Source organism: Herpailurus yagouaroundi, unplaced genomic scaffold, assembly GCF_014898765.1.
Source record: "Herpailurus yagouaroundi ecotype Mexico unplaced genomic scaffold, PumYag 142, whole genome shotgun sequence".
Classification (NCBI taxonomy): Eukaryota; Metazoa; Chordata; class Mammalia; order Carnivora; family Felidae; genus Herpailurus; species Herpailurus yagouaroundi.
The window spans coordinates 50,556,017-50,577,913 of NW_024412397.1; the positions used below are offsets into that span (position 1 = coordinate 50,556,017).

General features: G+C 38.1%; 2 protein-coding genes across 10 annotated transcripts in view; one reads left to right on the forward strand and one right to left on the reverse strand.

The window, feature by feature from the left end:
* ESCO1 (establishment of sister chromatid cohesion N-acetyltransferase 1) overlaps positions 1-9,999 on the forward strand; it is a 76,446-nt gene extending 66,447 nt beyond the window's left edge. For 3 of the 4 annotated variants that reach the window (XM_040479249.1, XM_040479251.1, XM_040479250.1), the window contains 3 exons: positions 1,092-1,235; positions 3,019-3,206; positions 8,788-9,999. In XM_040479249.1, the coding sequence (XP_040335183.1) occupies positions 1,092-1,235; positions 3,019-3,206; positions 8,788-8,935 (480 nt within the window). In that variant the 3' untranslated portion in view covers positions 8,936-9,999. Of the gene's footprint in view, positions 1-1,091; positions 1,236-3,018; positions 3,207-8,787 lie in introns of those variants that run through there. The other variant, XR_005791707.1, reaches the window with a different exon arrangement.
* Positions 10,000-13,346: 3,347 nt separating this feature from the next.
* GREB1L (GREB1 like retinoic acid receptor coactivator) overlaps positions 13,347-21,897 on the reverse strand; it is a 283,415-nt gene continuing 274,864 nt past the window's right edge. For all 6 annotated transcript variants that reach the window (XM_040479257.1, XM_040479256.1, XM_040479255.1 and 3 more), the window contains 5 exons: positions 21,124-21,351; positions 19,858-19,999; positions 18,823-19,023; positions 17,011-17,149; positions 13,347-16,102 (listed from right to left, as the gene is read on the reverse strand). In XM_040479257.1, the coding sequence (XP_040335191.1) occupies positions 15,939-16,102; positions 17,011-17,149; positions 18,823-19,023; positions 19,858-19,999; positions 21,124-21,351 (874 nt within the window). In that variant the 3' untranslated portion in view covers positions 13,347-15,938. The remainder of the gene's footprint in view (positions 16,103-17,010; positions 17,150-18,822; positions 19,024-19,857; positions 20,000-21,123; positions 21,352-21,897) is intronic.

The window sequence follows — 21,897 nt, forward strand, 5'->3', positions numbered from 1 at the left end:
TGAGTACTTACAAAAACCTTTTAATGCCTACAAGAGCTAGAGCTTGTATTTGACCTTGACCACAGTTCTAGGAGGTAAACTACAAGAAGCATGGTTTGATGTCATATTAGTATTTAAGGATTCAAATCTCTGCTCCTTGGTTTTCTAGATGTCCAGTATCTGACATGGGAAAGTTACCTTTGAATTTTCTTCCTTGCACATGTAAAGTGAGGAACCATAGACTTTGAAGAGATGTTGAACTTAAGTAAGATAATATCTGGCCAATGGTTGATAAGGAATAAACATGTGTTTCTTTCCTCTCACTTCCATTTTACTGATGAGAGTACTAATTAAGGCTTGGAAAGAAAAGTGGCTTGCCTGGCTAAGATTCCAGTGAAGCTCTCTCAAACCCGTGATGCTTCTCAAACCCGTGATGCTTCTAATGGGAAGCTTTAATGTTCTTATTGTCCGTTGTAGAAACTCTGTTTTTGTTCTTTAGACTGCTGGTCTTGGCATTACTGTCCATTTCTTACCTCATTTTGCACATTGTTCTGCAGGCCTTGAAAAACAGGTCAGTAGGTCAGCATAATCATTCCAATTTTTTTAATTTAAAATTAAAAAAAAAAAAATTAAAAAAAAAAGGGGCGCCTGGGTGGCGCAGTCAGTTAAGCGTCCGACTTCAGCCAGGTCACGATCTCACGGTCCGTGAGTTCGAGCTCCGCGTCGGGCTCTGGGCTGATGGCTCAGAGCCTGGAGCCTGTTTCCGATTCTGTGTCTCCCTCTCTCTCTGCCCCTCCCCCATTCGTGCTCTGTGTCTCTCTGTCCCAAAAATAAATAAACGTTGAAAAAAAATTTTTTAATTTTTTTTATTTTTAGAGAGAGTAGGAGCTGAGAGAGAGAGAATATCTTAAGTAGGTTCTCTTGCTCAGTGCAGAGCCTAACATGGGGCTTGATCCCTAGAGCCAACTGAGCCACCCAGGTGCCCCCCAAAGAACTCTTTAAACAATGTCCTGCTTCGAATAATACACTCAACTTACTGAACTGTAATAGTATATTTTTACATCTATACATTGCTTTTTTTGTTACAAAAAATACTGTTCTTTATTTGGCAGGTTGACGAGATTAGAGAGATGGTTGATAATGATTTAGGTTTCCAACAGGCTCCACTAATGTGCTATTCCAGAACTAAAACACTTCTGTTTATCTCTAATGACAAAAAAGTAGTTGGTTGCCTAATTGCGGAACATATCCAGTGGGTAAGTGACTTTTAAAGAGTGTTCATATGTAGTTTGGTGGCTAAAGGGTTTACTGTGTAAACTTGAATAACATAATCCTGGTAAATTTATCAACATTTGATGTAAGGAAGCATGTGAATGTCAGATTTCCTGTAATTTTTTATTAAGTGGAATTGTATCTTGCGTGAGAATTAGTTTCTCAAGTTAGTATATAAAATAAAAATTTTATAAATCGAAAGCACTGTAAAATTTTGTGTAGGAAGTTTCCATGTTAGAGACTAATGTATGCCTCAGTCGCTTTAGTACTGGAATGAAGCAAAGGTTGGCAAACTGTTGCCTGAGGACAAAACCCAGCCTGTTTTTGTAAATAAAATCTTACTGTAAAATATAGTGATATCCTTTTGCTTACATATTGTCTGTGGCTGGTTTTCCACTACAAAGACTGAGTAGAGTAGTTGCAGCAGAAGTCAGGTGGGCTACAAAGCCTTTCTTTATAAAAAGTTGCCCATCTCCAGAATAGATCACCACTTCTTTGGTTGAGTGCTAGGTAAGAATTTGGTTTGTAATTAGGAGCCAAATTGTACAAAAACTAAATAAAAGAATCACAATAAAAGGTATATACTCACATTGGGTAAGTTATGTACTAATAGACCAACTTAGGAGAACAGAAGATTCTGTTTATGCTCAAAGAAGGCATACCTTATTTAAATTGGCTTTTTTCAGCTGAGCTCTTGTTCATGAATTCAGTGCACATTGGATTTGACTTTTGTTCAGTTGGTATCTTTGAGTATATAAATAGTTGCCTGCAAATGTATATTTTATCATAAAGTTTTCTAACGAAACAAAGTCAAAACAAGTCTGCATGAACTAATTTCTGTATGTTAAATTTCAGCCTTAAATTGTATAGCTTTATGAATCTTGCTGTCTATTTTCACAAAATTGATTTAAATGAATAGCTGATAAGGTGATTTGGGGATATAAATTTGATATGAAATGGCTTGCAGAGTTTGCCATATTGAAATTGAGTTAATTTTACATAGTGCAAACCCTTGTATTTTTTTCATTTCTGTTCTGCCTAGTTCCACAAATGATTTTTGCAGTGTTTAGAAGATAGTTATGTAATGGCTGTTTGTTGTTAATTCTTCATTGTATTGTCTGATTGTTTTAAGTTTTGTACCATGTCCCATCAGAAGGCTGGTTGTTGTCCAACTAGACTGGTAGAGGAGACATCATGCTTTTTAAAGCACATTGGTGGGTTTTCTTTTTTAAGTGACGGGAGTGTGGGGAAAGCAGCTTTTAAAACTCTTGATTCTTCTGCCATTCCTATTCCTAGTTCTTGCATAGCTGTGAACCCTAAAACTGTGGCAGCAATCACACAGACAGTTGTTACGACTGCTGAGTTCTTCACATGTGCTTTGCTGGTCCTTGGAATGTGGGTAATAGAGGAAAAAAATAACATTCAGTTGCCATTATGGGCCAGCCGTGATGGCAAGGTATTTTGTATGTATTACCTTATTTAATTTCTCAACAGTTTTCTGAAAGAGGTGATAAATATCTCTAGTTTATAGATGAGGATCTCAAATCTTAATTAGTTACCTCTCTCATGGTGACATAACTAGTAAGTGAATTAGAATAGAATGGAGATTCAGGTCGTTTCCTGCTAAAGTGGGAGTGAAAATATACGTGACTCCCATAGTTTAAGAAGCCAGACACATGTAGTGACCTCCTCACCAAGGTTAGTACTAGACAACTGATAATTAATATTCTTACTTTAAAATTTTTTCCTTTAATTTTGATATATTAGGGCTACAGAGTTATAGAAGAGAAACTTCCAGTTATCAGGTCAGAAGAAGAAAAAGTCAGATTTGAAAGGCAGAAAGCCTGGTGCTGCTCAACATTGCCAGAGCCTGCAATCTGTGGGATCAGTCGGATATGGGTATTCAGCATGATGCGTCGGAAGAAAATTGCCTCTCGCATGATTGAATGCCTAAGGTAACTTGAATGTAATTCTTCAAGTCATTTTCTGTTGTTCTAAGATTTCAGCAGATTTTTAGTATAAAGATTGGCATTTAATTAATCTTAAATGTATATCTTTATCTTCTTAATTTAAAATTTGCATAAGATTGTCAGCATATTGGATCTATGTTTTTTATGTGAAGTTAATCTGAGGGGGGAGAAAGCACTATCAGTTAAATACTGGTAAACCATTTTTGCTTACTTGTAACTATATTAGGGCAAAATAACCCACTTATTTCAAACTGTGTTCAATATCAGAATTTTAAAGAAAATCAGATCAGTGTGGGAAGTTTTTTGGGAATTTAGCTTTTAGGAAAATTTGTCTTAATTTAAGAATATTATTTGTAAATGATTTAAGTCTCTTACTAGTTTTTCTTTTTGCTTTTATTGCTTGATTTTAAATTAAAGGTATAGAGGAAAAGACTCAGATAAATTGCATGTTTTTTTTGTTGTTCTTTTTTTTTTTTTTAATTTTTTTTTTTCAACGTTTATTTTTGGGACAGAGAGAGACAGAGCATGAATGGGGGAGGGGCAGAGAGAGAGGGAGACACAGAATTGGAAACAGGCTCCAGGCTCTGAGCTATCAGCCCAGAGCCTGACGCGGGGCTCGAACTCACGGACCGCGAGATCGTGACCTGGCTGAAGTCGGACGCCTAACCGACTGCGCCACCCAGGCGCCCCTGTTGTTGTTCTTTTAAAGTACCTTTGCTAACAGATTAATGGAGGTTCAAATTAATCATGAGGTTTTCATGTCAGTCTCTTGTTTTTGTTTATTCCTAAAATCCCTGTCTGCGATTACTGTAGGTATAGCTTTCAAAGTAATTCATCATTGTGAGGTCATAAGGCTCTAGAAATCTTAGAGCCTTAATGTGTTTCTGGTCTCTTCCCCCTTATTTTATTGTGAATAATGATCCAGGAGGGCTCAGGCCTACCCACACTTTTCATGATGAGTGCAGGCAGGTATATTTCTAGCTCTTTAAAAACTAAACCTGGAAAATGCAGCTGCTGAAATACTAGTCCTAAATATGAGGGCATTGCCCTTCCTTTGTTTTTTTAAATGAAAAGCAGTTTTATTTATCTTTAAATTTTTTTTAAGTTTATTCACTTAGAGCAAGAGCGAGCACAAGTGGGGGAGGGGCAGAGAGAGAGAGACAGAGAGACAGAGAGAGAGAGAGAGAATCCCAAGCAGGCTCTTCACCATCAGCGCAAAGCCGAAGTCAGATGCTTAACCAACTGAGCCACCCGGGCTCCCTGCCCCTCCTTTAAGATTACAGTGTGAAAATTCTAATAGTCTGTATCCTGGCTAATAAAACAATTTTTTTGTTGTTAAAAACAGCCGTATTGAGCTGTAATTACGTAGCATAAAATTCATCTATACAGTCAGTGGGTTTTAGTATATTCAGAAGGCTGTGCAACCATCATCACTTTCCAATTCCAGAACATTTCCATCACTGTCCCCCCACAACCCACACCTGTTAGAAATCACTCCCCATTTCCCTCTCCCCCACCTTCTTACAATCACTAATGTACTTTTCTATCTGAATGAATTTGCCTATTCTGAACATTTCATATAAATGGATTCCTATAATATATGACCTTTTGTGACTGGTTTATTTTACTAAGCATGTTTTCAAGGTTCATCCATGTTGTAGCGTGTATCTGTGTGCTTCATCCCTTTTTTTATTGCCAAATAATACCCCATTGTATGCATATACCACCACATTTCATTTATCCAGTCATCAGTTGATGGACATTGGGTTGGTTATACTTTCTGGCTGCTATGAATAATCTATGAACATTCATGTACAAATTTTTGTGTGTTTTTATTTCTTGGTAATTGGTTTGCACGTTTTTATTTCTCTTGGTATATACCTAGGAGTAGAATTGTTGGGCCATATGGTAACTGTTTGTGTAACATTTTGAGGAGCCGCCAAACTGTTCATTTATCAAAGCAGCTACACTATTTTACAGTCCCTCCAGTCACATAACAGGCTCCATATCCTCACCAACACCTGTCATAATTTTAGCTATCCTAATGAGTGTGGAGTGATATTTTGTTTTGGTTTTGATTTACATTTTCCTAATGACTAATGATGTTCACCATCTTTTCATGTGCTTATTGGCCATTTATATATATTTTTTAGAGAAATGCCTATTCAGATCCTGTGTCCATTGTTCTTTATAATAGTTCTTTATATATTCTGGAGACAAGTCCCTTATCAGATATATGATCTCCAAATTTTTTTTTTTTTTTCAAATTTTTATTTAAATTTTAGTTAACATATAGTGTAGTATTGGTTTCAGGAGCAGAATTCAGTGATTCATCATTTACATATAATATCCAGTGCTCATCATAACAAGTGCTCTTCTTAATACCCATCACCCACTAGCCCATCCCCCACCCTCCTCCCTCCATCAACCCTTAGTTTGTTCGCCATGTTTAAGAGTCTCTTATGGTTTGTTTTCCTTTCTCTGCCTCCTCCCATCCCCCCCCCATATTTTTCTGTTTTGTTTCTTAAATTCAACATATGAGTGAAATCATACGGTATTTGTCTTTCTCTGACTGACTTATTTCATTCAGCACAGTACACTCTAGCTCCATCCACATTGTTGCAAATGGCAAGATTTCGTTCATTTAATAGCTAAGTAATGTTCCATTGTGTATATATACCACATCTTCTTTATCTCTTCAACCCAGTTGATGGGCATGCAGGTATTTTCCACCATTTCATAGCTGTCTTTTCATCTTTTTTATGTGCTTTGAAGCACAAAAGTCTTTAATTTTGAACTCCAAATTATATATCTTTTTCTATTGTCATTTGTGTTTTTGGTGTCCTAAGAAGCCATTTCCTAATGCAAGGCCACAAAGATCTATACCTATATTTTCCTTAAGAGTTCATTAGTTTAGTTCTTACATTTAGGTCTTTGATTCATTTTAAGTTAATTTTTATGTATGATGTGAGATGAGATCCAACCTCATTCTTTTTTTTTTTTTTTTTTTTAAATTTTTTTTAGTGTTTATTTTTGAGAGCATGAGCAGGGGAGAGGCACAGAAAGAGGGAGACATAGAATCTGGAGCAGGCTCCAGGTTCTGAGCTGTCTGCACAGAGCTCGACATGGGGCTCGATCTCACGGAACCGTGAGACCATGACCTGAGCTGAAGTTGGATGCTTACCTGAGGCACCCAGGAGCCCCCAAACTCATTTTTTTTTTTTTATATGGATATCCAGTTGTCCCAGCACCATTTGTTAAATAGACTGGTCTTTTCCATCAAATGGTCTCTGCACCCATGTCTGAAATCATTGATTGTCAGGGTTTTATATCTGGAGTCTTCAATTCTATTCCATTGATCTGTTCTTATGCCAGGAGCACACTGTTTTCAATTCTGTAGCTTTGTAGTATATTGTAAAATAAGGAAGTGTGACTTCTTCAGTTTTGTTCTTTTTTAAGATTCTTTTGACTATTCAATGACTTTTCCACTTCCATATGAGTTTTAGGACACCAGTTTGTTAATTTCTGCAAAAGCAGCCATAGATCTGATTCATAAACACGGGTTATCTTTCTCTTTATTTAAGTTTCCAGGTTTTACACTTCTTTTGTTAAACTTACTCCTGAGATAGTTAATTTCAGGTATATAGAAATCTAATTAATTAAAAAAATTTTTTTAATGTTTATTCGTTTTTTGCACAAGCAGGGGAGGGGCAGAGAGGGAGAGATAGAATCTGAAGCAGGCTCCAGTCTCTGAGCTGTCAGCACAGAGCCCGATGAGGGGCTCAAACTCAGAAACTACAAGATCATGACCTGAGCTGAGGTCAGATATTTAACGGACTGAACCACCCAGGCGCCCCAATTAATTTTTTAATTTTATTAATGTTTACTTATTTTTGAAAGAGAGAGAGAGAGAGAGACAGAGCAGGGGAGGGGCAGACAGAGAGGGAAACACAGAATCAGAAGCAGGCTCCAGGCTCCGAGCTGTCAGCACAGAGCCTGATGTGGGGCTTGAACTCACGAGCCATGAGATCATGACCTGAGCCGAAGTCAGACGCTCAACTGACTGAGCCACCCAGGCGCACCCCCAATTAATTTTTTAATCTTGATCTTGTATCCTGCAACCTTGCAGAACTCCTTTTTAATTAGATCTAATATTTTTTGTGTGTGAATTCCTTAGGATTTTTGTATATATAAGATCATCCAAAAGTGTCCAAAAAGAGAGTTTTTTACTTCTTCCTTCCTGATCTGGTTTTTAGTTCCTTTTCCTTGTCTACTTGCCCTGACTAGAGCCTGCAGTTAAGTACACTATTGAATGGAAGAGGTGCAAACACAGATAGCCTTAACTTGTTCCTGATCTCTGGGGGACACTTTTCAGTCTTCACATTAACTTTAATGTTATTCTCTGAAGCTCTTTATCAGGTTGAGAAAGTTCCTTCTACTCTGATTTGTTGAGTGTTTTTATCATGAAAAGGTGTTGAGTAAATGTTTTTAAAACCGTTGTTGCTTTCCTAAAAAAATTTTTTTTAATTTAATAAAGTTTTAAAATTTACATCCAAATCAGTTAGCATATAGGGCAACAATGATTTCAGGAGTAGATTCCTTAGTGCCCCTCCCCATTTAGCCCATCCCCTCTCCCACAACCCCTCCAGTAACCCTCAGTTTGTTCTCCATATTTATGAGTCTCTTCTGTTTTGTCCCCCTCCCTGTTTTTATATTATTTTTGTTTCCCTTCCCTTATGTTCATCTGTTTTGTCTCTTAAAGTCCTCATATGAGTGAAGTCATGTGATTTTTGTCTTTCTCTAATTTCACTTAGCATAATACCCTCCAGTTCCATCCACATAATTGCAAATGGCAAGATTTCATTCTTTTTGATTGCCAAGTAATACCCCATTGTATATATATACCACCTCTTCTTTATCCATTCATCCATTGATGGACATTTGGGCTCTTTCCATACTTTGGCTATTGTTGATAGTGCTGCTATAAACATTGGGGTGCATGTGTCCCTTCAAATCAGCATACCTGTAGCCCTTGGATAAATACCTAGAGTGCAATTGCTGGGTCGTAGGGTAGTTCTATTTTTAGTTTTTTGAGGAACCTCCATACTGTTTTCCACAATGGCTGCACTAGCTTGCATTCCCATCCTAAAAATTTTTTTACCTCACATTATTTTTTTTTTTAATTTTTTTTTTTTCAACGTTTATTTATTTTTGGGACAGAGAGAGAGCTTGAACGGGGGAGGGGCAGAGAGAGAGGGAGACACAGAATCGGAAACAGGCTCCAAGCCATCAGCCCAGAGCCTGACGCAGGGCTCGAACTCCCGGACCGCGAGATCGTGACCTGGCTGAAGTCAGACGCTTAACCGACTGCGCCACCCAGGCGCCCCTTACCTCACATTATTAATAATCTATGTGAACAGTTATTTTCAATGATTTTTAGAACATAAACATTACCTGAAAAGTCTTTCTGGTCAAATTGTATTTGACAGGTTTTTCCAATTTTAATGATAAAAATATTAATTTTTTTTTTTTACCCTTTCACACCCCCCCCTTTTTTTTTTAATAGGAGTAACTTTATATATGGCTCATATTTGAGTAAAGAAGAAATTGCTTTCTCAGATCCCACTCCTGATGGAAAACTCTTTGCAACACAGTACTGTGGCACTGGTCAGTTTCTGGTATATAATTTTATTAATGGACAAAATAACACTTAAAACAAATTCTTGCCTCTTGCTTGCAGTACTAGAAGACATCTACTGAAGAGAATGGATTGGTTGCTGACTTTAACCAGGAACTAGGGCCATTTTTATTACAATGAACTCAGGACTGGCAACAACCATAAGGTTGTTCCATTTTCATAAAATTGGAAACAATGCAGTAATAGCTTATTATTGTTTTGTTTTTTAAAGAAGATATTTTATTATCTTTTACAGAAATTTATGATTGATGTATTTTATCTATAGTTATTTAGACATGTTTACATGCAGCAGATAATTGTTCATAGTGGACTGAAAACTAATGCAAGGACTATGGTCTCAGTGATAAGTATATTTTGAAGTTCTTAATATGGAAATATACCAGTGTAGCTTGGTACTGTATTTTTTTATATTGATCTGCTGATACCAGTTATAGTTTTAAAGATTGTATTTTTACAGAGCGGAAAACAATGTTTTTGAGTTACTATTCAAGGAGGGTGCAATATTGCCTATTTAGGAATTCAAAGCTAATTGTTAAAGGGTCTGAAATACATTTTGAAGGAACCCCTGCAAAAAAGCAAAGTTCCAAATAAGCAGGAAGAATTTGGAATATTGAGCATTTTCTTCCATTTCTTTCTTTCCTATTCTCGATGCAGGAGGAAGTGGAAGGTGGTATAGAATAGAGGCTTTCCTTCTTGGAGAGCTTTATTGTAGTGACTAGAATTAGAAAATACCCTCTAAAGTGTATTATTCTTTCATTCTGGTTTTATTTCTTAAAATAAATGTTAATTGGGTACACTTAGGCTAGTAACAGATCCCAAAGAGGTTTTATAAAAACCTGTGGAATAGTTGTAAGCTAACTATGGATGACTTGGTATCTGCTTTGTTATTCCTCAGAAATACTACACTGAGTATATGCCTGCGTTACTGGACTTCATTTTGATACTTGTCTATCCTTCATAGTGCCCTCTACTTTAAAGGGTTTATATGTTGAAAAACTGCTGTGGCCTTTTATGACCTTGTATATAATGTAGAATAAAATAATAAAATACTTGATAGCTTTTTCTAAGTGATAAATGTGATGACAGTGTGTTGTCATTTGTGCTTTTTCAGGGAGTTAAATTTGATACCTTAAAATAGAATTAAAATAGTGGCTTCTTAAAAGTTTCACCATTTTGCCAAAGGATCAGTATGTCAGTAACAATTCTGAACTTGGTCTTCAAAAAGCAAAATCCTAACATGGAAATATTCTGATCTTTTGAAGAAAGAGCCATAGCCCAAAAATGAAGCACCACTATGGTCTAACATAGATTATTTTTATGAGCTGAAATGATAATCATATCTTCATTAAAAACCAGCTGAAATTTAGAGCTTTAAATTATCAGGTGTGTATTTTATCCCCCTATAGATGTATGCTTTTCACATTTATAGAGTGGTATAAGGCTCTGTACTCTTCTTTGTAGGGGTGTAAATATTTCCCTTTGACTCATCATAATGGTCTGACTTTTGACACTCCCTTGCCTTTGAACTTTAAACTCTTACAGTCACCCCTGGTGTCATCATTTGCCTGACAGGGACTGTAACTTTTTAAAAAGAGCATGCAATTTTTGTGTATAGTATAGATGCTCTATTAACTGTTAATCTCATAATACAGATCCAGTTTGCATAGAAACATGGTATGCTGCTTTGGGGAGCCAGAGTTGGTGTTTTCTAGGGGACCTGGGAGTAGAGAATATAGATCTTTTGGTTGGTTTAAATGTTACAATTACTAGGAAGACTGTTTTCATGTTTATATTGAAGAAACAGCCCCTCAAATAACTTTTACAATCTAGGTGTTTCTGTAAGAATAGTATTAGTAACATCTAACTTTTGAGTGTTTGCTATGTGTCACACCTTTAATATAGTGCTGCATTATTTTATTTGTCATGACAACTCAAGTGAAGAATCTGGAATTTAGAGATTAAGAGACTGCTTTATAGGAGTCTGGGTGAAAAATGTTGAAACACTGAACTAAAGTTATGATGTGTTGAGGAAGATGAGGAAACAGATAAACTTTGAGGAGACAAAATGGAAGAATCGAAAGAGTTGATAACTGGCCAGAGAAGGATCATGGCAAAGAATTTAGGGTAATTTGGAATTTTGAGTAACTGAATAGATGGATTGGCTCAGAAGGGAATACTGGAGAATTACTGGGAGAATTGGACTAGGAAGGATGAGCTCAATTTTGGTAAAGATTTTGACATGGTTGCAGAATCTCCAAGGGGAGACACCTGTTTGGTATATAATTGGATATGTTGATCTAGAGTTTGAGAGAAGTTTGAACTAAGGAAATTTAATAATTATTCAGAGGTTTAGAGGAGATGTCCCCACCCTGAGGTTTGTAAAATGACATGGTAGGAGAGAGTTGTGAGGAATACCATCATTTAAGAGTCTTGAAGAAGAGTGCCTGGGAAGAGGTCAGAGGATCAGAAGAGAGTGGTAGAAACCAAAGGAAGAGTTTCAAGAATCAAGAATGGTCAGCACTGTCATATCACAATTGAAGGCTGAAGAGTGACACTAGAAAAAGAAGAGTGGTCTTTTCAGAGTGGTGGAGGCAGTAATGGACACTGTGAGTATCCACTAATGGCCACAGTCAAACTTCAAAATAAGTTGATTCTGTAATTGTGATGATCTAAAGATGCCTATGAATTTGTCAGCTGCCCTTGAATAGTTGTTGGTTCATTATAAAAATACCTGCTGTATAGATGTTCTAGAAACTACAAGTATAGACAGGAACCACAAGGTTTTGTGGGTTATGCCCTTGTTTACGAGGACGTGCAGTGTTTTTATTTTGCAAGAATTATTAAAAAATCAATATTTTACCATTGGGTGAAGTATGACTATCTTAAGGACAGTAAGTATAATAGACATGCATTGATATTTTAATTGTTCTTGCTTACATTGCGTGGCTGCCCAGCTAGGGTGTCTGGATAGGAACACAGATAGAGACCTGCCTAACCATATGTCACCAGGAGTTACGGTTGCTGATTTGATTTATGGAAGGTAGACATATGTATGTCTTTGACCTATTCTCATGGCTCTTGGGCCTTTGGGCAGATAAAGGGAAGATAACTGTCTTATAATAACCCCTCCTCCTGCCATACCATTCTAGTAAAAATAAAATACACTGGACTACTTACAGAACAAAGAAGTGGTCAGAAAACAACTTGCTTTTTTTCTTAGAACTTATTTCATCTTTTGTCATAGTCACTGAAGTAGATGCTTTCCTTAGCTCAGCACTTGAAAGTTAAGAGCAGAAGGAATTTATTGTGTGAATGAATGGCTTTAACCCTTGGCCTCAGAGGCCCTTACTGAAATATCTTTAGTGATGGTTTCTTTCAGTGAAACCAGGGTTTCAGTGCTAGGGCAGAATTCTCCTAGACCTGGAGAAAGCTTAAGGGCCAGGTTCCATGACTAAAGAGAGGCCTGAGGGATATTTGTTTCCTGGAATAAACTGAAAGTTATTCCAGCTTTAGGTAGTTGAATCCAAAGGAATAGCAATCAGATCCACAGCTTTAAGTCTTTCCAACGGAGCAGCTGCTTTGGAGTATGTAGTGGATCTCTGGCAGTTTCTGCTTGCTCCCAAATCTGTCACCACACTCAACAAATGTTTATTATCGTCTCTCCTGAGGTAACAGCCAGGGGTCGTTGGCCTAGAAGAGTGTTTCTGTTTTGTTTTAAAGCTTGAGAGAGTGTGTTTTGTTTTGTTTTAAAGCTTGAGAGAGTGTGTGCAAGCAGGAGCAGGGGAAGAGGGGGAGAGAGAGAGAATCCCAAGCAGGCTCCACACTGTCAGTGCAGAGCCCGACCCAGGACTCGCTCTTACGAACTGTGAGTTCCTGAGCCAAAATCAAGAGTCGGCCACTTAACTGAGCCACCCAGACACCCCTAGAAGAGAGTTTTCATGGTTCTGTAGCAAAGTCTACTATGCTAGCACTCTTTACTTAATAGAACTGAAAGCCATTTTTCTGAAATAACAAAGTTATTCTTTAGGTAGTTTGGAAATGGAGATGAACACCTCATGTCATACTACACAGTTCTAGCAACCCAAAGTTCTGTTTCTAAGGACACCAAAATGAATACAGTTGCCATCTATAAAAGATTGGGGTTATACTATGAATATTTCTAATGCCTCCTTAATAGTCATCATTTGTAAGATCTGTCATCCATAATATGGAACTCTGCAAATGGGCATGATGTGTGGATACTTTATATGTGTGTACATCTTCTTTGTATAAGCTACAGCTTTTCACTCAACAAGTATTTATTTAACACTTTCTTGAACTGTTAGGTGAGAATAGTTGAATCTTAGAGTCATCCAGCCTATGATCTGTGGACTTCCAGTCTTTTTTGGACATACCAGAAAATCAGGGTAAAGAAAACACTTTTCCTGTTTAAGGGGATGGGAGAGAATTTTAATACATTCACCAAATTAAATGAAAAGACAACATACGGTAGACACAACTTAAAAGACAATTTAGAATCATAAACAAAATGTGAGGTAGACCGACTAGTGTAATTCACCAAATTTTGGTTAAGAAAATTTTACAGTAATAAGGTAACACAGGTGCTTCCTTTGCTAAGAATCACAAAAAGCAGTTGCATAAATTACAGCCAAAATAATTGAATACAACAATTCTTATTCTAATTTTAGTTTACATTCAGTATTAACCTGTGTGAACTGTCATCCATGGCAAGGTTCAACAGGTCTATAGATCAATTATTATGCAGGCCTAGCAAACACATTCATACCACAATGTTTTAAAGGATGGCAAGGCTTGAAGTTGAACACACCAAGGTATGTATTAACAAATCATGGTGTCCTGTGCTTGTGCAATTTTATCCTTAAAGGAGAAGGACCTAATGTTCTCTAAGGAATTATACTGATAAGATGATTTTAAAAGATCCAAACCTTAGTAAGATAGGCATTGAGAAGAATAGGCAGGTCAGTTTGAGTTCTCCATCTTTGGGGTGATGGTCTTTGGCTTTGTTCTGGCATTTTTCTTCCACAGGGTTTAATAGTATTTAAGAGATCACAATCATTTGATTTTTCAGAGTACAGCCCTAATACGGAGTACCTGCATCTAAGGTTACTACTTTAAAAAAACACACTTTATAAAGACTTTGAAGCCATAAAGCCAGAAGAAACCCTGAGAGGCCATCTGCCCCAGTTACAAGTGTTTTGGGATTATTTCAAGTATTTTATTTGCCCTATAAATATTGGAATATTGCACAGTGGGTTTCTTGATATCCTCTGCATTAGGCCCTTTCAACAAAACAGGAACAATTGAAATACATTCATATCTAAATCAACCTGCTTCAAAACGTACCTCTTTACCAAAAATTCTGTACTGAAATTATGAGTATTTTTAAAGTATACATAAGGCAGATCCTCGTTGAAGGAGAATTTAAAATGGGGTTTAAAGGAATTGTTCATTTCAAAATACATTTAAAGCATCGTAAGCTATATTAAAACCAAGAGATCTGCAAACCATTTTCAGATTAGCACATTCCATTTTTTCACTACTGTAAACTCCTTGTTATCACAAGCTAATAAAGCTGGTCAGTTAACGTTATTTGTTCTAAGTAAATGCAGGCTGAGTCAGCCACCTCTCAGTAGTTTCAGGCCATTAGTAAGACTTCAATTCAAGTAAAAATGGCCATTTTAAGTGGTATGTGTGGGCTCATGAGAAAAATGTCAAATTGTTGAATGATGAGAACTAGAGTAATTTAAGCACAAACTTCCAAAGGACTTCATTTGTTCTAGAACGTTTTCTAAAAGTCTGGGTTTGATTAAAATACATGGTGAGAAACTTACACTGTTGGTACTGAAAAAACACCCCCTACCGATTTTAGTGAGTCAGAGACTTTTAGTGGAATCTTTCTTACTCCTCACAAAAGAATCACTGGTAAGATTAAAACAGTGGTCTTTCTATGGCTCTGTTTCCCATTTCAGCCGTTTTTGTGTTGTTGTCTATATAAGGTAGCTGATATTTATTCAGTGTATTTTTTATTAAAGGAAGCTTTGCTTGAGGCCATGAAAAGAAACAAACTAGTTCCATTCCACACAGAACCAGAGCCTGACATTTAGCTTTGCTGGTGCCAACTGCTTAATCCCAACCAAACAGGGTGGGTATGGGGTGACTGCTGAAAGCTTCTTAATTGGCTCAACTACTGAATTAGGTTTTCCTTGTACAAGTTTAAACTCTGTTCCATATTCTCATAGACATAGTGTGCTTAGAGACTGGAAAGGTTTTTAAAGAATGAAAAAAACCAAAGGAATTTCAGCAAGGAGAAGCTGCATAAATGCATACAGTGCCTGCTCTGCATTTACCGATTTGTTTGTTCAGTTTAAATAGTAAACTTTTAACTCGTGTGGAAATTTTGCCAAAGGTTTCAATACATATAAGATTATAAATCTTAAACTAACACTGCACAGAGAAAGACAAAGCTACTTTTTTTTTAAAATACAAATATCTTCTACATTCTATCATTTCAGACCCCTGAGTAGTACTGTACCAAAGTACAGATCTGAAGAGAAACTGAGGGTTCAGGCCTCAAACGTTAATCTTCATTTAATTCCACACCAGTGGTGTGAGTCTCATGTAACACATTCAGGCTAGCTAATGCTGAGAGTCCGTTTTCCCCCTAACACAGTATAGTAGAAAAAACAATGCAAACTCCACGTTATTTCTCCAAAGTACACCCTCCTCAGGCTCCCATGGCAGACCATGTCTTAAGTAATTGCATAACTGCCTAGGGTGGAGTTAACCTGAATTGAAGGTCCCAAGAGTGGAACTGAAAGAGAGTGATACCCCAGAGACCTGCCTCAGATTGGGGTTGGAGGGGCGGATTTCTTTGGAGAACAAATATGTTGCACTTTGCTCCACAGTGATTGTACTTTAAAGGAAAAAAAACCCCAAATAAATGTTTCTGCCCCACCCCACCTAGGCATCCCTTTCCTATTTTTGGTGTCTCCGAAAGGTCATACGTGGCGGCCAGTAAGAAAGTAGAGGGGCTTGTCATCACTGCTGTTAGCAGTTTGAAACTCGTCTCGGAGGCGGAACTGCCACTCATCCTCCAGCTCTAAGCGGACAATTGTTTGGCGTAAGGAGCTTCTGTCTTGGCAGATGACACACAGGGTAGCACCTTCAGAAAAAAAGGCAGAAGTGCATCTTAGGTTCAGGGATTGAAATTACGAAGAGCCTATCATCTTTTTCTGATTATGTCCTCTAAGCTGACACATCTGAGAACCAACATATAGGTAAGTACCTGTCACAACTGCTCATTATAATTTTCATCTTATTTGAGTTCAAAAATAAACTCAAGTTTTGAGTTATCAGATTCAAAAGTTAAGAGTGTAAAGTGAAAAATCTCCCCTTCCCCTGTGGTAACCGATGGTAAAACCAATGTTCTCTCTGAGCTGTCAGCACAGAGCCCGACGTGGGGCTCAAACTCAAGAGCAGTGAGATCATGACCTGAGCCAAAGTCCAGTGCTCGGCCGACTGAGCCACCCAGGTGCCCCAATTCTACTTTAAATTTTTGAGGAACCTCTGTACTGTTTTTCACAGTGGCCTGTGCACAGTATGGTGGATCATACTTTGTTCACCGACTTCAGAGGTCATCTTGTCAGGATTATTCATGATACATAATCTGCAGTTTGTCCTTGGGCAGATCTTTTTGTACAGTGCATACCTGTTGAAGCAACTTTAGCTTCTATACCAGAATCACATCTCATTAAGCTGAGTTTTATTACAATGAGATTATTTGAAAAGCATTATTTCTCTTCTTGCACTGCATCATTCTTTTCTAGAATTAATGGTAAAAACATATTTAATGTGGTCACATTTCTGGCCATCTATCTGTATTTTGTCCTGGTATGATGGACTTGATTCCACCCACACCCCAGTTAAGAAAATCATGGCCCTCGTTTAAAATAAGCAGGGTATTCAGTTCACTGGCAAAAAAGATTATTAAAGTGCTTTTTGGCTCACTTCCCTATTTTGTTCAGCAGGAACAATGGCATTCACAAACAAAAGACACTAAATTTGGTATACCTTTTAGAAACTTAAATTTCTTCAGAAGATCAGCACCTACAAAAGAGTCACAGAGGTACAAGAGAAGTCCACTGAAAAACACCCCTTCACAGTTGACATTGCTGGAGTGGGGTCTGGAGCTGATGTAGCATATGGCCACCTGGAATCATCAAGCAGACAGCACGGGCATTTCAAAAAGCAGGCAAAACATCGGCACTTCAGCTGAATAAGTCAGTACCTGCCTATTTAGTTATTCCAGGGTAAGGTAAAGGACATACATTTTTTTAATTGAAACTGAAATAGGTTGGTTAAATTCTGCACCTCTTTTATTTAGTGTGCCAAGTTTTAACCTATTTACATCTTGTTTCTCTTGATAAAGGACAGTTACGAGAGAATTAGTAGTAAGAAATGAAACAGGCCTCTCCACCTAAATGTCTTTGTAAAAATGAAAAATGGTCTTCCACAAAAAGGCACACTTGGGATGAAATGTTTAATTTTTTTAAATTCTCATCAATAAGGTAATCAGCTTTTCATTTAAATACACTTAAATTTTCAGACAGAAGCTTCAAGCAGTGCATAATTTTAAGTATTTAGTTCTATATGGCTTTCATGTAAAGAAGATAGCTTTATAAAAATTACACGGAGGTAAGATAGTTGGGAGACCTTGAGAACAGGGGCATGGCTTAATGACTGCACCTGACGGCTTGGATCCAAATACTGGTTCCTCTGCTTAGTAGCTGGGTAACACTGAGCGGCTTCCTTCATTTTGCCCTACCTCAGTTTCTCTGGCGAAATAATAGCAGTATCTGTTTCATAGGACTGTTTTATGAAATAAACACTGTAAACCACTTAGTAGGTATTCACTGTTAGTTGCTGTTAGTAGTAGTGTTGAGACTGTGTTGTCTAACATCTTGAACCCTGGACCCTGGGGTGGAGGAGTCTAGAGGCCTGGGTTAGACACATGACTTAGAGATACTAATGGTTTTTAAGGTACCTTCTACAACTCATGGTGTAGATTACATTTTCATTCTTATGAAATTTCAGTAAAATTGATTTAAAAATCAGTTTCCAGAATTGAATACATTTGGATTTCAGTCTGAAGATATTGTATATGTTAATACATACAAAGAAGAAAACCTAAGAGTTTTATACATACAAAGAGGAATGTATGTATAATACATACAAAGAGGAAAACCTAAAATACGGTTTACCAAAATGTTACTGTTCCCATTACAAGTAATTCTTTTTCTTTATACCTTTTAAGTTATTTACAGAGGATGTTAGTGAACAGTTAAATATTTTTAAAATATTACTAATAATTGTAGAGGAAAGCTTCGTGGCAGAAGCCCTTAAATAAAGTCCTGAAGGCCATCAGTGGTCAAAGGTGCAAGTGGCAAAAACTAACACTGATGGGGAATTTGAGACGAGAAAGAATGCAAAATAAGGAAACAATGGCAAAGAAAGAAATCCTAGAGTGGGAAGTGGTGAAGTGACAGCTACAAAGGTCTCCTGTGATAACCCTAAATTGTCCAGCAGTCACTGAGCTTCTCTTTTGCCTAAAACAGTGGCTAAGACACTGTGTGCCTTTGAACTGTGTCTTGTGGAGAAGCATCATCACGTGATTATAATACGGTCTGATACGTTTTAGGACGGCAAGCAACTGCTTCTGTCCACAGTCACTGAGGTAGGCTCAGTGGAACTGACCTCTGAGCTAAGCTTTGCATATTCACTGGCTCCTTTTTTGTCTCCATTTAAGCTTTCAAATGGGAGCTAAAATGGGAAAGAAATTGATGGAAATGGGTAAAAGCACAATACCAGCCCTCTTCCCTTTACCTCTGGTCCAATGTTAAGGTAGCAGTCAATGGCCAACACAGGACTCTTGAAGTTATGGATGGCTTTGGGGAAGAGTTTGTAGGAAGCATGCTGAAGGAACTTCTCCAGGAGAAACTGCGCAGGGGCTGCCAGTAGTGTGTGTTCACTGTCGGGAGCACAGACATACTGAAGGGGCAAGATGGGTGCTAAGCTCTCTGACACCTGAAATCAGAGCCGAGATTATCATGGGAAATAGGTCTGTCACTGGATGAAACGGGCAAGGAAAAATGGCATTGCACGCTAATGGTCCCCAAATAGTAGTAGCACAGTGACAGATGCTAGGCTCAGAGGTTAGTTTGTCCTTCTTGGGTTCTGGACTTTTTTCCCCCTTGGGAATAGGTTGGGTCTCACTTAATGCACAGCCAGGGCAGGAGAAAATGGAAATGTAGGCTTGACAGTTACTGCATTTAGCAACATTGTGAGGACCAACAGGAAGCCTTTCACAGTGCTGCTGGACGTGGACACGTTAAGTCCCATCCCAGCACATCCAAAAAATAAAAGCGAAGAGGCTTCTAAGCTGCACTGGGGAGTTCACATGTTATAAATTAAATTATTAAGACAGTAAATGTCTTAAACAGAAAAGGGTAGGTCCATGGAATTCACCCTCAATAAGTGTTGATTGGTCTTACTTTCTTAAAACAACAACAACAACAACAACAAAACTGGCAAAGGGCCAGACAAGCATCTTAATTTACATTTCTCTTATGTATTAAAGAATGTAAAAATGTTAGTTTTGCCAGTTTATAAAGATAGAATGTTAAGTTTGAAACTAGATTTGATGGAGGAATTGTTAAACCTTAAATCTAAAGAAATGTAAATCTGTTGAATTTTCAAATCTTTTGTTTTACTCTAGATGAATCCTCAGTAAGGAGACAGACTGCATATTTGGCATTAAGAACTGACTCCCTTGTGTTATCTCACTTTCCAGTCAAGTGGCAAGTACTTAATGCCAGTACCTAATAACAAAGAACAGTAGAATCAAGCTTGCAAACTTACCATAATCTTTGGTTTAATGATAAAGTCCCTTTGCCCTCCAACCTGAACATGTTTCTTCATGAGACTGAAGTTATTAAAGCGGCAGATGAGCAGGCCACTACTGTTTGTTCTCAGGTTAAAGTCAACATCTTCACAGAAATACCTAAATCATAATCACAATAATAGATCTCTGACTACCTGTCGCGTCCCAGCCATATTTGTGTTTTGTTTTGTTCTGAGACGGAGAGAGAGAATGAGAACATGGGAGTGAGCATCGAAGCAGGGCAGAGGGAGAGGGAATCTCAAGCAGGCTCCATGCTTAGTACAGAGCCTGATGCGGGGCTCGATCCCACGACCCTGGGATCATGACCTGAGCTGAAATCAAGAGTCAGACATTTAACCTACTGAGCCACCCAGGCGCCCCTGCATCCCAGCCATGTTAATTACATACATAAAGTCTGTTAGGAGACAGACTCAGAATCAACTTTGCCTTCTTGTGGAGCTGACCCTCTTAACTCTGCTCAATTCAGGGGCTCACAGGCCAGAGTTAAAAGGAGGAGGAAGTGAGAGGACTTAGGACCCAGACATTCCATGAGGCCTTGGGTATTCCTGAGCTGAAACAGGACTGACTGCACATTCTGTGTATTCTTGTGGGACAGAGATGCAGAGGTGCTCCCAGTTTAACAATCCTGGCTGCAAACAGGATGAAACATCATCTGCCATGAAATAGCTACAGAATATTCTAATAGCTACAGATTGGGGGTTGACGTACGAGGACTTTATGGTTCCTGACATTCCTCACTTGGCCATCTTGGATTTTCCAGGATGTGGACATTATTTATTCAGGAGGCAAGACCAGGGCTAGTCTGCTTATTCTCACCAGTTGGCTTCTCCCTACAGGATCCATATCTCTGGATCTTATTAACATTTAGGGGAAGGATTAACTTCTGATGTCTGAGGATGGAAGAGTTCACCTTCAATGGGTTAAGGACCCACCCACACTGATCTGTACTGATGTAATAGTTTTTGTCCCTCTTGTAGTTCTTGCTGAATACTGAGATGGCTAAAATACATTTTCTAAGCATTTCATGTTGTAATTATTATTATTTAAGGGTCCGGGTCAGTTTGAAGGAGGATGAAGGGGGGCTTTGGGGTTTGTAATCCCAGTTCTCCTTGTCCATAAAAAGAGATGCTCAGGTTTGACAGAGGAACAGACATATTATAGGGGTCATTGTTGGGCGGAAGCAAACATGCCTGGAATGCTTGCACCCAGGAGGCCCGACTTACCTGTTGAAGTCATACTGCACATTCTGAGTCAAGTCTATGTTAAGGAGAATGAAGTCATGCACATGGCACCTAGAGAATGGGGCTTTCAGGCTCTGAGAAGTCAGCTTGCTGCTCCATTTCTGTATGCCAAGGATTGCGTAGTGGATGATTTTTGGTGTTGCTTCAATATGCTGCAAGACGCTCTTCAAGGACACATTCTTACTGGAAACTCCTGCTTCCATGGGCTGGCTATGAAATGTCAAGTTAGTTTATATAAGAGCAATAAATATTACCGGAGAGAGGATCATTTTTGAAGGGATAACACTACTATACACTATTAATATCCATAAAGATATAATTAGCTGGCTTACTTTATATTAGCCTGGAATGGAAAAGGACGTCAAGCCTAGTTTTCATGATGCCTGTCACTGCTAACTTAAGGAAGTGGTCTTTTGGGGGTGGGGCTTACCACTTTTAAGACAGAAAAAAACAGCCCAACTCAAAATGACTAATGAGCAAGAAGTTACCAAAGAAAGGGAGCCAGAGGTTAGAAGCACACAAGTATACTTCCCAGTGTTGTAATTCTGGTATAGTAAAGGAGTATTTGAGAATGTCACTGGCTTCATATTCACAGTGGAAACATAGTGTGTGAGCTGGAAGGAAGGGCCGAGAGGTCATCAGTGGGGGTGCTACTGGTATTTAGGGACCATTTACTGCATAGGACTTTTCCAGGTTTAACATTCCCTGGTCCTCGTGGAGCCCCTTCACCAGGAGAACCACTGATTTGGGCCCAGC